The sequence below is a fragment of the Zeugodacus cucurbitae genome, chromosome 2 (assembly GCF_028554725.1).
Source record: "Zeugodacus cucurbitae isolate PBARC_wt_2022May chromosome 2, idZeuCucr1.2, whole genome shotgun sequence".
In the NCBI taxonomy this organism is placed as follows: domain Eukaryota; kingdom Metazoa; phylum Arthropoda; class Insecta; order Diptera; family Tephritidae; genus Zeugodacus; species Zeugodacus cucurbitae.
Genome location: NC_071667.1, coordinates 28,011,046 through 28,024,796, shown reverse-complemented (window position 1 = coordinate 28,024,796; position 13,751 = coordinate 28,011,046). Strand labels below are relative to the sequence as shown.

Sequence of the window (13,751 nt, the reverse complement as noted above, 5' to 3'; positions counted from 1 at the left end):
TTACTCTTTCAGTTAACTGAAAACGCGGAGATTTTTCTCACCTCAAAAATGATCGACACGGCTAATAGTTTCCACACGGAATTCTAAATGCACCGTTGAAGTCAAGTTGTATTTATAAGGAAATGGAGGCTGCCTCTAATCTGGGGAACTTAAGACTTCAAAAAGTCTATGTATGTAAACAGTTATATCGGTCTAACCAGATTGCAGTGTATATAAATCATGTGAAAAATTTAGAAAGAGAATCTGCACAATTATTTAACTATTTCAATTAGAATTATTTGAATTACTTGGTCAATTAATGTAAATGGAATTTATTACGTTTAACTTAACCAAAATATTTTGAATAGAATAATCTCAAAAATGTTAAAATAAGAAATTTTTTCTAATGAAAATCTGATTGAAATTTTATTTATTGATAAATTTTATATACCTAAAAATATATTATTTATATAGATCAAATAAATTAGCATGAAGTCAATTCGTAGAAATAAAAAAATAAACAATTTTTATTGCAGTTTAGTAGAAAAAACTGAATATTCAAATTTTATTATAATTCAATAATATAATATTGTATCATAAATATTTTTGTTAAACAAACAACAATAAATAATTAATATACTAGAATATATTTTTGGTTACTTTAAGCGCAGTTTTACAAGCTTAGCTTCAGTTCGTGGATACGGTCATGTGTAAAAAAATTGCACATAGAAAATTTTGAGTTGAACTAACAAAAAATCTTTCCAAATATAATATAATCTTATCATATTATATATTCTATATTATCAATATACACTGAAAGAAAATATCTATTCTATTTATTAAAATACGGAGTTTTAAAATATGTGGGTGCATTTGTTTTTAATTTAAGTGGCGGTAAAGCCCAAATACAAAATACAATTTCAAAGTTTAACTTTTCTTGCATTCCTAAAGAAATTTAAATCAATTGGAATTAAAAAAACTTTAGTTATTGCTTTTAATATTTTTGCAAATTATTTTAAGTTTATTTTAAATAATTATACATTTTACTATTACTGAATTATTTTTTAACTATAATTATAGTAATATCATAATATATTTCTCAATTGGATGTTAAACAAGCAATGTGAATCGTTAGTGATATTATGTTCTAAGAAATTATTTTTGTTAAAATGGGAAGTAATTTTAAAAAAATTTGTTATACTTTTATATTTTATAAGTTTTAAAAATACTCAAAAAAAGTTTACCTAAAATTGCATTAACAAAATTATATACATAATTTTATTTTTATTAAAAAGATCTTTTACACATTTTTTAAATGAAATCCCTAAAACGATATATATTAAACGTTTCATGGTTTCACCAACATCGGAGAATATGCAATATACATATATGGAAGGAAAATACTCCGAATATAAAATTAAGTATTACGTTTTGCTGAGATCACAGCAAATAAAAGATTCTTGTGAACAAGGCTTCTATCTTGAAATTTAATTCAATGAAATGAAATATTTTTTTATTTGATTGAATTTAAAACAATTTCATTTATTTTAAACAAACGGATTTAATTCCTTAAACTTAGAGATTTCGTCTTTCACCTCAAAAGTAATTATAAATTTGAGCATTATAACCAATTGTACGGGTAGATTTATGTACATATGCCTAACCCACATTGTATATACATATATGTAAAATAATTATGTTTAAAACCATCATAGAAACCGGAGCTAAATGTCCAGTGACGTTTCTTTCTTCCAAAAACTAAATTCTTTTAAACAATTCAATTTAATACTTAACATAATTGTCATCGAGGGCGTAACACCTATTGTAGCGGCATTCAAAATTTTCAATAGCAGCTTTAAATTTGATATTATTGTCTTTTATTTCAAGATACATACAATTAAGACCCGGCCAGATATCTCTTGATTGACGGAGAACAGGCTAAAGTCGCTAAATGAAACTCATTTTAAGCAACTCTTTGACATACACAAATATTCATAAAAGATATGTATTTCCGACATGATTTACCTTTTCAGTTTTCTCACGAAAATTCAATATTATTGGCGCACTCTCATATAAACCTAAACTATAGGTTGATAATATCTTTGAAGACGATTATAAAAATTTATTTGAAAATGAAATTCATGGAAATGTTCATTCTGTATCTGATCGGATAATATCTTAGTATTTGGTACCTAATCTCTCTTGACGTCTGAAATAAATGCTCTTGCCGTGAACAGCATAACTCATTATTGGTCCACCTATAATTATTAAACCGAAAATATTTCGATAGTACATGGATAAATCTCGTTATTGAACAAATGAAAATTTTAATTTTAAAATTTAAATTTTTACAGACTTTGAACAAAAAAATAATAATTTTTTGTGAAATTTTCATCTATGTATATTCGCTCGGAAAAAATAGTGGTAATAAAATAAAATAAAAAATCTTCGATCAATGACAGTGAATAGTGATATGTCGAAGATATGTGTTAACCCATTTTTTTCGTATTTTACTCGGATTACTGGAGAATATTTTAAATATATTGTGCCATTTACTAAGACAAAAAGTTTTCTTTTTACAAATTTCGTAAATTTTGAAACCCACCTAACCCTTTAAGATCATTCCAGGTTTGTAACCAATAATTTAACAAGTAAGGAAGGGCTAAGTTCGAGTGTAACTGAATATTTTATACTCTCGCAATTTATTGATGTAATTTTATAAAGACAACACAATTCGACCCATATATTCGGCATAAAGTTCATTAGAATAACGAAAATCACCATAAATAGTATATGGGGACTGAGGTAAATCCTAAACCGATTTCACTCGTTTTCACCACCAAGATACAATGTATCGAAGACTACGCGCTCACTTAATTTAATATTACTTATAATTAGGTATATGGGATCTGGGGGAAGTTATGACCCGATTTTTACCATTTCAGGTACAGAGAGAAACTGTTATAAGAAAAAACTTCAGAGAGAATGAATTACATAAAAATATCTGAGGGATTTACCTATATTTTCGGTGAAAAATTACCCTTAGGTACTATATATGTATTATAAAGTGAACGAATCAAATGAATTCAAAATTGAGTTATATGGGAAGTAGACGAAGTTGTGAACCGCCCATATTCCACCCGTGTCATCAGGGTGTCAAGATAGTGTTATATACTGAATTTCATTGAAATCGATCGAATAGTTCTTGAGATATGGTTTTTAACCTATAAGTTGGCGACGCCACGCCCATTTTCCATTTTGTAAAAAAAATCTCAGTGAAGCTTCCTTCTGCCATTTCTTATGTGAAATTTAGTGTTTCTGACGTTTTTCGTTAGTGAGTTAACCTACTTTTAGTAATTGTCAACCTAACCTTTGTATGGGAGGTGGGCGTGGTTATTATCCGATTTCTTTCATTTTTGGACTGTATAAAGAAACGCCTAAAAGAAACGACTGCAGAAAGTTTGGTTTATATAGCTTTATTGGTTTGCAAGATATATACAAAAAACATATTTAAGGGCGTGGTCACGCCCACTTTTCCAAAAAAAATACATTCAAATGTGCCCCTCCCTTATGCGATCCTATGTTCCAAATTTTACTCTTATAACTTTATTTATGGCTTAGTTATGACACTTTATGTGTTTTTGGTTTTCGCCATTTTGTGGGCGTGGCAGCGGACCGATTTTGCCAATTTTCGAAAACAACCCTCTTACGGTCCCAAGGAACATGTGTTTCAAGTTTCATTAAGATATCTCAATTTTTACTCAAGTTATCGCTTGCACGGACGGACAAACGGACGGACAGACATCCGGAATTCAACTCCACTCGTCATCCTGATCATTTATATATATATAACCCCATATCTAACTCTTTTATTTCTTGGTGACACAAACAACCGTTATGTGAACAAAACTATAATACTCTCTTTAGCAACATTTGTTGCGAGAGTATAAAAAAAGCCTAAAATTATTGATCAACACTAAATAGAAGTATAAGAATCAGAATTGGTCCATTTTGGAAGAATTTATTGAATTTGAATTGTTTTGTTATGGTTTTTAAATTTTTAACAAATAATTAATAAAACAATTTAATAAACTGCAATTTACGAATATTGAACTCATTTGTATTGAAAAACATACTTCTAAGTGAGTACTCGAATTAACGAAATTAATTAATGTGTTCGTTATTTCGTAAAACTACTGTATTGCTAATATGTGATAATATCACCAGCTAACAATCGCACAGTGCACTTCCATTTACCATATATCTATGTATGTCTGAACGAGTATACGTCCGTTTTAACGAAATTGAATACATGAAAAATTTATAGCGTACAAACAATTTTGAAGCTATCAAATACAATTCGCAGCTCAATGTCAATTTATCAGCCATGAATGACGTACATTCATGCGAGTCGAGAATGAGTAACGAAAAAAGTGAGAGCAGAAGAAATTGCCAACAGGAGTTAAAAGAACCACCAACCCACATCCCACAATATTTTATAACCCAAACCAAAGCGTTTGCACTCAAGTCCAACTCGAGTGGAACAACCACCCCGCACTCGCATATTACTTTTTCGGTCCAATGTCATTTTATTACGTTGACGAAAATGCAAACTGCATTTTATTTCCTCTGCACTTGCGTGCTGCCTGCTCAGGCGCAGTCTTGTTGTTGTTGCATTTGTTGCTGGCGCCAGCGCTGCGTATATGGCAGCCGGCGCGTTGTCATTGCCAATGCTGGCGTACTGTCATTTGTGTTGCCATAGCTTTTACTGTTGCTTTTGTAGCTGCTGGCAATTTACACGTGCCACTATAAAAATGAAAATACTCTCACACACACAAACACGCGCGCCACTGTTGATTTATATATATGTATATATGTATGTGTGTGTGTTTGTGTGCACAATGGTAATCATACATCAGCCATTGAGATTTCCATAGATATGCAATTGCATTTCACTGCAACAGGATGTATATCCTTTTCCTTTTCCGGCGATGTCACTGCAGTAAAACGTGACTGAGTGCACGAGGCGAAAAATCAATTCAGAGAATTTAATACACGACACAATAACAACAACAACAGTTGTGCAGTTATAAGGCTTGCTATTGGAATTTAACTGTTAATCTAACAAGCTTTCAGCATTTCATTTATGCATAAGCATGCCAAAGCATTTAAAATATTTTCCAAGGATCAAGCTGAGTTTGTAATTTGACATCCGAAAAAAATTGTGTAATAACAGCCGCTTATAAATAAGGATCCATTTTGAAACTACTAATATCTAAACTACTAATATCCATTTCGAAACTACTAATATCTAAAGCGTCGCTAATTTGTTGGAGCGGATGAAAGTTAACATCGGCTTTTAGGCAAAATTTCACATCTTACTAGAATAAGGAGCAGCTGAAGCAAACTTCTCTCGATAATTGAAATTGATCGCGTAGTAATTAACATTTGCTATTTTACCTAAAAGTACCGAACCGTACCACACCCACACCCCACATGAAAATCTAAGTTTTGTAGCACAATTGATGGCTTAGTATCGCAAAGCTTTAAGAACATGTCGATTAACTGCATCTTGTAGACGTGGTTATCTAACTTTGTTAATATGAAATACAATTTTTCTAGTGAAATAAATAAATAGAAAAAAAATCCCAAGCAGCTTTAATATTTAAAAGAAATATAAAGTTATATATTTATTGAATAGCGATTCTTTTGTTGGTACAAAATAAATATGAATCAAGGCTAACTAAAAAGTTGTCTGTAAATATTTTCGCTTCTTTCGATTTGGTGCAATTTAATGAATTTCCTTTTTGATTTGCAAATAAATCATATCTAAAGCCTCCTCCATTCGTTTCATTATTTTTAAACTATTTGAAAAATATTTATAAAATTGTTTGCCATAGCAAAATATGTGAAATTATTTACATACATTTATCTATATATATCTATATATATATACAGTTATGTGATATATTCAAAGCGCAATGCAAATATTTTCTGACTGCAGACGAAATAAAATAATTGCCAAAATAGCTGGAAATTGCGCAATACCAACCATTTTCCATTATTACAAATTCCAGGCATCATAAAAAAGTCCATGATTTACTGGCGCGTGAACACATTTTTGTAATGCAATTTTTATCCAAATGTATACAAACATGTGACCAAATGCATAAGCTTAACACTGCATACATATCTACATATATACATACATATGGAATAGAAGAGCGTGCATTGCATTTGTTTGCAAAAAGTAAGTTTTGCTTATTTTAACACGAACTTGTCGGCGTCTAGTTATATTTTCCCTAGTTGGAAAAAAAAGTCCATCATGTATGTACTCTTATTATAATAAGATTGGACATTTTATCAATGTTCTGGAAATCGGAACCGAAATGACAATACGTTTGATTTCATTTGATTTAGAATTTAAATTCGAAACAGCTGATTTCTCAACTGTGACATTTTGACAAAAGAAATAAAAAAGGATTCGTTGGTTCAAATATTTAAATTAAGTAGTTTTTATTAAAGAAACAATGTTTTTATAGCCGATTTTGTGTTGAACGAACGTATACGATATCATCAAGGTAGAATCGAAAGGCGGTATTTGAGAGACCATTATAATCCCCAGTATACATCGGTGTGTTTCCAACTATCTCGCAACATGTTGCACAGAGGATTACAGTTTTGTTCACCTTCAGTTGTTTGTATCACCCAGAAATAAGAGAGTTGGATAAGGGGTTATATAAACAGAGGTAGTCAAAATTATTTACACATCGGACGTTTTTTTACAAGTTTCACACAAAAAGCTTTCGCTTGTTGTTGTTGTTCTCGCAGGGTAACAAAATGCTATGTTGTTGTAAACCTTGATCTATTCCCGAGCGAATGAAGTCCGTTTGGCAAGAATAGTTAGAAATATGGCGGAGAAATAAGCAAATGAAATGAAGACTCGCAGTAGTCAAAAGTATTTACACAATTTTTTTTTGGCGTCAAAAATACATGAACTCCTGTTCTATTTACCTATAACTATAACATTTTAATGTTCAGTATAAGTTCCTATTCTAAGGCGATACATTCATAATTGTTTACATTACCATTGGCATCAAATCTCCAAATCTCTAAAACAGAAGTAAGGAAAATTTCACCAAAAAATCATAATGTCACTCCCGACTCTATTTAGCGTCTAAACTGCATTATTTTTCTTCTCACGTGGTAAATGCACAAAGAGTTTACTAAAGAAGCCCTGGAACTAAAATTCAGCCGTATCTGCCTACGACAGGTTTTAGGATGCATTTTAAGGCAATGAGAGGCATATCGCTTTTTTGCTTTCGGAAATAAAGCTTTTTTGGTTTCGGAAGTGGTCAACTTTATGCACAACGTAGGTATTTATGTTAATATTTTTAAATGTCCTTATTTTTAAATGTCCTTAACAGTGTAGGATCATTGACTGTTCATGTAATATGCTGATTTGATGCTGCTGCAATATTAACAGTACTAATTGTGGGATTTTGTATGACAGTTCCCGCAATTCCTTTGTTTTCGGCATTCTATTTACCAATTTTTATATTTTAAAGCTGAGTTAGGTTGTTATGAATGCAATAGAATCCAATTACTACTCTTGCTTAAACCAAATCTAAGGACCGCCGTGTGTAAATACTTTTGACTACTGCGAGTCTGTAGATAATTTGCTTATATCTCCGCCATAGTGCTCGCTATTCTAGCCAAACTGACTTCATTCGCTCAGGAATAGATCAAGGTTTACAACAACATTTTATTACCCTGCGACAACAACAACAACAAGAAAATGCTTTTTGTATGAAACTTGTAAAAAAACGTTCGATGTGTAAATAATTTTGATTACCTCAGTATATTAGAAACCAATGAAGATAGCAGAAAAAAACTTTGCACAAATACTGTATATGATTTGTGGCACTACTTGTGAGAAAATTACCGAAATCGGACTATAACTTTTCAAGGCCCCGGATATTGAACATGAAGAACTCAGTGGCTAAGGTAATTTTTACCGAAAATATCGGTAAATCTTTCAGACATTTTAATGTAATTCGGCGGGTATATTTTTCTGCTAATAGTGTGTCTCTGTGACAAATATGTCTAGAAACGGGTCATAACTTCTTCTATAAAAACTTCTATAACTTTTTTTTATGGATTATGGTGATTCGAGTTAGGGAAGTTCAGCTGTATTTTACAATTTCATTAGCTCATATGCTTATTACATATTCTTTACTTCCACTAGGTTATATATTTTTTTAATTTCATGAAGATTTTTCTTTCATATCTATTTTTTCACCAATTTGATTAAATATTTCATTTTGTACCAATGTCGTAACACATACGTACATACAGTTTCTGGTGTTTTCCGTTTGTATGTAGGTACATAAGGCATCGCCAGAAAAGCGCATCAGTTCGGATATGGTCCGATTCACTGCAGGGAATGACATTACATACAACTACTGTTAAAACAAACAAATATCCTTACACATAAAAGCCAATTTTGAGTTTACGTCAATGCAGATTTACTTGTGCTGTATTTGCAACGTGCCACCATTGGCATCCATCATTGCTGCAACACAACCACAGTTCGTTGGTTGTCTGAGGCATTTGTATGCGCATATGCTGGTGGTGTGAGAGCCGTCAGCATGACACGTTGTTTATTCATTGATATTGTCTAGCTGTTGTTGTTGCCATTGCTGTTACCATTGTCATCGTCATCCGGATCGTTATCGTCGCTGTTATGCATACACTTACCAACTTTTCAAGCAGCTGTAGTTGTATTAATACGATTGTTGTTGTCATTGTATTGTTGCATTGTTGGCGCATTTGTTGTGCTGATTGCAATTGCTGTAGTTGTTGCTGGTTCCACTGCAAGTTGCGTAGTAAATGCTTATGCAAAACAGACAGACAGACACACACACACATGCCACCAATGCCAAGTTGCCAAATATTTGCAGAAGCAACAAAATTCCCATTGCATTGAGATTCATTATTTCCAACAAGCTGTATGACCAATAGAAACAACAAAACAACAAAAATGTTGCATACAAATTTGTTTGTGCAAGCAACGAGCCAAAGAGAAGCTGGTTTGCCGACAAACGCCTTTAAGCTCACCGAATGTGGCTTATATGTAAGTGTCGATGTGGTTATTGCTATTATTGTTGTTATTATTGTTGTTGCAGACGTCAGCTCAAGTGAGTGTTAAATGCCGTGTGCCGTTCCACTTGTGCAAATTTGCACAAGCCACAACAACAGCAAAGCAAACAACCACCCAAACACATACAGATTGCAACAACAACAACCGGTACGTTGTGGAACAACAACAATACTGTACATACATATGTATAGAATTGATTGCCCGAAGCTTTGGTGATTACTGCGACGGATGAGAGGAGATAGTGTTTGACAAAATTTAGATTATTCAATAAATTGCCGCTCTTGCTTGTTGTTCCAATAGTGGCATACATATGCATGTTTTATTGCTATTTGCCTACACAAATACAAGGCAAGTATGTTTGTATGTACTCGCATATGTGCTCACTGTATATTCATATATTATAGCTTATGAATATCCGCAATTGACAAAACAATATCGTCCCAGCATCCGCTTAAGGCTCGCTCCCTTTGAACTACAGTGGGTACAACTCTTAAAAAACCAACTAAACGACAATTTTGGATGTACTTTCAAATCTTTTGGCAGTAACCCATAAAATATTATCACAATTCTTGAAAAGTTCAAGGGATATTCTACAGATTCCAGTACTCGGACGTATAAATATTTTACTTTTATAATACTTAATTCCTGTTTTCTAAGCATGTAGAGAGCATTTCTTCAAGTTTTTAATGATTAATGATAAACGCGGAGACGATGACAACCCGCACTACCAAACTAAGAATGACAACTCAGTTCCCATTATTCGAGTGTGAAAAAGTCTGGCTTAAAGAAATAATGCTCAAATGATTGAAAATGTATGCGCTTTTTGTGGTTTACTAATACGGCTTACTAAATCGGCTGAGCTGGACAAGCGCTAGTCAGTCATTATCACTTGCGCTGTCACCACATCTTTCTAGTCTAAAGTGAATCATTAGAGGCCTATCGAGCTCTCCGCCCTTAACAAAGTTCACCTCTCCTCAGTCATTGTCCCATCGGGATCCACGTCAGATCAGAAATGAGTTCTCTTTTGCGAACTACAACTAATTTGAACTGAATAAGCAGTTAATGCACTACATTTGCACCTCTCTTTATATTTAAATAAAGACCCTAGTGGCTTTGCTGGTAAAGACATAACATAACATTTTTCCAAAAGGCAGCACTTTCAGTTCCAGGTGATCCCTCACATTAAAATATAAACACGAAACTATAAAGGGAAAAATTTACAAAATTAAGTATGTTTGTAAATACTATTAGTCGGCTACAGATAATTTGTATAATTCTTTGAAAAAATCTCTTACAAAGACCCGCAGACATTTCCGACTGAATTCCAATCAAATTTAAGTCCACAAAGTGAAAAGGACTGTATGACTTAATATTGTAAGTAATGCTTTTCAGATTTTGGCACAACTACTATCATATTTGTCCTACTGTGCGCCCTCTAGCGTTGGGTTTTGTCTATTTTCAATTGATGAGCGAAAATCAAATATGCCATTGAAAAGGTAAATATTTACACAGGCACACTAAATGTACACACATATATTATATTGTGTTCTACATATTCTTACAATTATGTATGTATATAGTATATTACTGCGCACACATGCAGCTTTCGCACAAATAATATACATATTTATTCATAAGTGTTTGTATGCAAGTGAGTGCAATGCGACTGCTGTCATGCCTGCAACTGACACTTGTCAACTTTAACTAGCATTTCATTATTTATTATCTTTTATTGTATACGTTTTAGTTGTTGTTGCTATCATTTTCTATTATTGTATGCTCAAGAGATTAGCTTTCTGCATACATACACACATACTCATTTGTATTTGAAAATTGGTTTAAGGGATCTGTATTATCAGACAATTAGACAAACATTCGTCAAATTGTGTGCGCTCTAAATGTAAAGGGTGCTGTTTTTGGTTATGAAAAGTAAACATTCAAAGTTTATGCAACAAGTACTTAGTTCAATTAGGTTAATCATCGTCTAATAATATATGTATATTAATGTAGATATATATATACATACAGTGGGGAGCAAAAGTGAGCGCGCATAAAAAATAAACGAATGAAGTAAATGACAAAAACTTTTTTTTTTCTTGAATATCTAGTTTATTTGTAACAATTAGGCATAAAAAGCAAAATAGTAACGGAGGCAATGGCATAGTTATAATACAAAACAGCTCGAACAGTATCAATCAGCCCCCTCCAACCTAAACGATCTTTGGGAGCGTGTTGAACAATAGTGGAATAATATTCCGAAAGGAATTGTTGAAAATTTATTTATAATTGTTACAAATAAACTAGATATTCAAGAAAAAAAAAGTTTTTGTCATTTACTTCAATCGTTTATTTTTTATGCGCGCTCAAACATGAAAATGTTGATCGTGGAATCACTTTTGCTCCCCACTGTATATGCATATACTGAGTTTGTTGAGGGAACACTTCACCAACCTGCTGAATGGCAGAGAAAGTACAACACCAGGAGATGGCGAACCTGATTTCCCAATCGACGACGATGGAACAGATGTTCCATTGCCCGACCGTGAAGAAATTACTTGAAGAAGCCACTTGAAGAAAAACAATGCGGCGGGGCCCGATGGATTGCCGGCCGAGCTATTCAAATACGGCGGCGAAGAGCTGATAGGGTGCATGTATCAGCTTCTTTGCGGAATATGGTCGGAAGAAATTGCAATCTCAATGTACTCTACCCAATCCAAAAAAGGGAGACCCCACAATCTGAGCCTCCTTAACATCGTAAACACCGTTAACAAACTGATTGGACCTTTTCAGTGTGGCTTTAGACCTGGACCAGATATTCGCCATACGCCAAATCATGGAAAAGACCCGTGAAAAGAGGATCGACACACACCACCTTTTTGTCGATTGTAAAGCTGCCTTCGACATCACGAAAAGGAGTTGCCTCTACGCCGCTATGTCTGAATTTGGTATCCCTGCAAAATTAATATAGCTGTGTAAGCTGACGTTGAGCAACTCCAAAAGCTCAGTCAGCATCGGGAAGGACCTCTCCGAGCCGTTCGATACCAAACGAGGTTTTAGACAAGGTGACTCACTATCGTGTGACTTCTTTAACCTGATGCTGGAGAAAATAATACGAGCTGCAGAGCTAAATAGAGAAGGTACAATCTTCTATAAGAGTGTACAGCTACTGGTGTACGCCGATGATATCGATATCATTGGAAGCAACACCCACGCCGTTAGTTCTGCTTTTTCCAGACTGGGAAAGGAAGCGAAGCGTATGGGTCTGGTGGTGAACGAGAACAAAACGAAATATCTCCTGTCTTGGCTCCCACGTCACTGTTGACAGTCATAACTTTGAAGTTGTAGATAATTTCGTCTATCTGGGAATTAGCATTAACATCAATAACAATGTCAGCCTGGAAATTCAACGCAGAATCACTCTTCCCAACAGGACTGAGTAGGCAATTGCAAAGTAAAGTCCTCTCCCGACGAACAAATACCAAAGTCTAAAAGTCTCTCATCACTCCCGTCCTACTTTGCGGTGCAGAAGCGTGGGCGATGTCAACATCCGATGAGACGGCACTAGGAGTTTTCGAGAGAAAGGTTTTGCGGAAGATTTATGGTCCCTATGGTCCTTACTAGCTCTGAAAGTGTTCGATTCAGTACCCGCTGATGGAAGCAGAGGAAGAGGGAAACCTCCACTCCGATGAAGGACCAGGTAGAGAGGGACCTGGCTTCGCTTGGTATAACCAGTTGGCGCCAAACTGCCAGAAAGACGTGTGTCGCGCTGTTGTGGACTCGGCTATAACCGCTTAAGCGGAGTAAAATTAATGTAGATTTATTGATATATATAACAGACGCGGTTCCAGTAAGAAGTGACAGATTTTTGCGAAAGCTCTCAAGCTACTTGACATTTGGAAATCCTTTAAAGAAATACAAATAAAATTTTGAAACTTTCATTTCAACACGCAAATGAAGGTAATGTAGAGATTCCGTGAAAGAAATTTAGATTCTATATGAGAGTTATTGATTTAAAGTGCCCATATTGACATTTCTAGTAGAAAATTAAATTCTATAAATTGTAAAAAAGACTCCGTAAATATTTCAAATATTAATTAAATAAAGTTACATAAGGCTTCGAATAGACAGGGGCCATTTCTTCTGCTCTTCAAATGAACTAATCCACCGGTTATTTATCTCATACTTTTAAACATTATATTATATTGTATCAATAGAGTAAGTACGACATATAACAGCGACTTCAGGACTCCATATTTACATACACACATACATATATATTTCCTAATCACACATTTTATATTTGATTCAATTTAAATGAGACAGATCCACTACAAATATCCCCGTACATACTGGACCATGTTAAGTACTAAATTTTTTACCAAAGTATATATATCTCTTATACAAATTATTAATATTATGATGTGTCCTGAACAATGAATTTGTTTAAATATTTTGGTTTCTTCGAGATATTTAGTCAACTCCCTCATTGGTTCAACATACTTCTTTCACGTTATTATTTTGAATGCTCTCCATACCTTCTTTATATAAAACTAGCAGACCCGGCCACACGTTTTTGTGGCTAAGGTAAGATCATCGCATTAAGATCATC

The 13,751-nt window shown here is 33.6% G+C and overlaps 1 protein-coding gene across 9 annotated transcripts in view; it reads left to right on the top strand.

Annotated features, from left to right (window-relative positions):
- Sdf4_2 (45 kDa calcium-binding protein) overlaps positions 1-597 on the top strand; it is a 50,746-nt gene extending 50,149 nt beyond the window's left edge. For all 9 annotated transcript variants that reach the window (XM_029041304.2, XM_029041302.2, XM_029041303.2 and 6 more), the window contains one exon: positions 13-597. In XM_029041304.2, coding sequence (XP_028897137.1) covers positions 13-87 — 75 coding nt within the window. In that variant the 3' untranslated portion in view covers positions 88-597. The remainder of the gene's footprint in view (positions 1-12) is intronic.
- Positions 598-13,751: the final 13,154 nt, after the last annotated feature.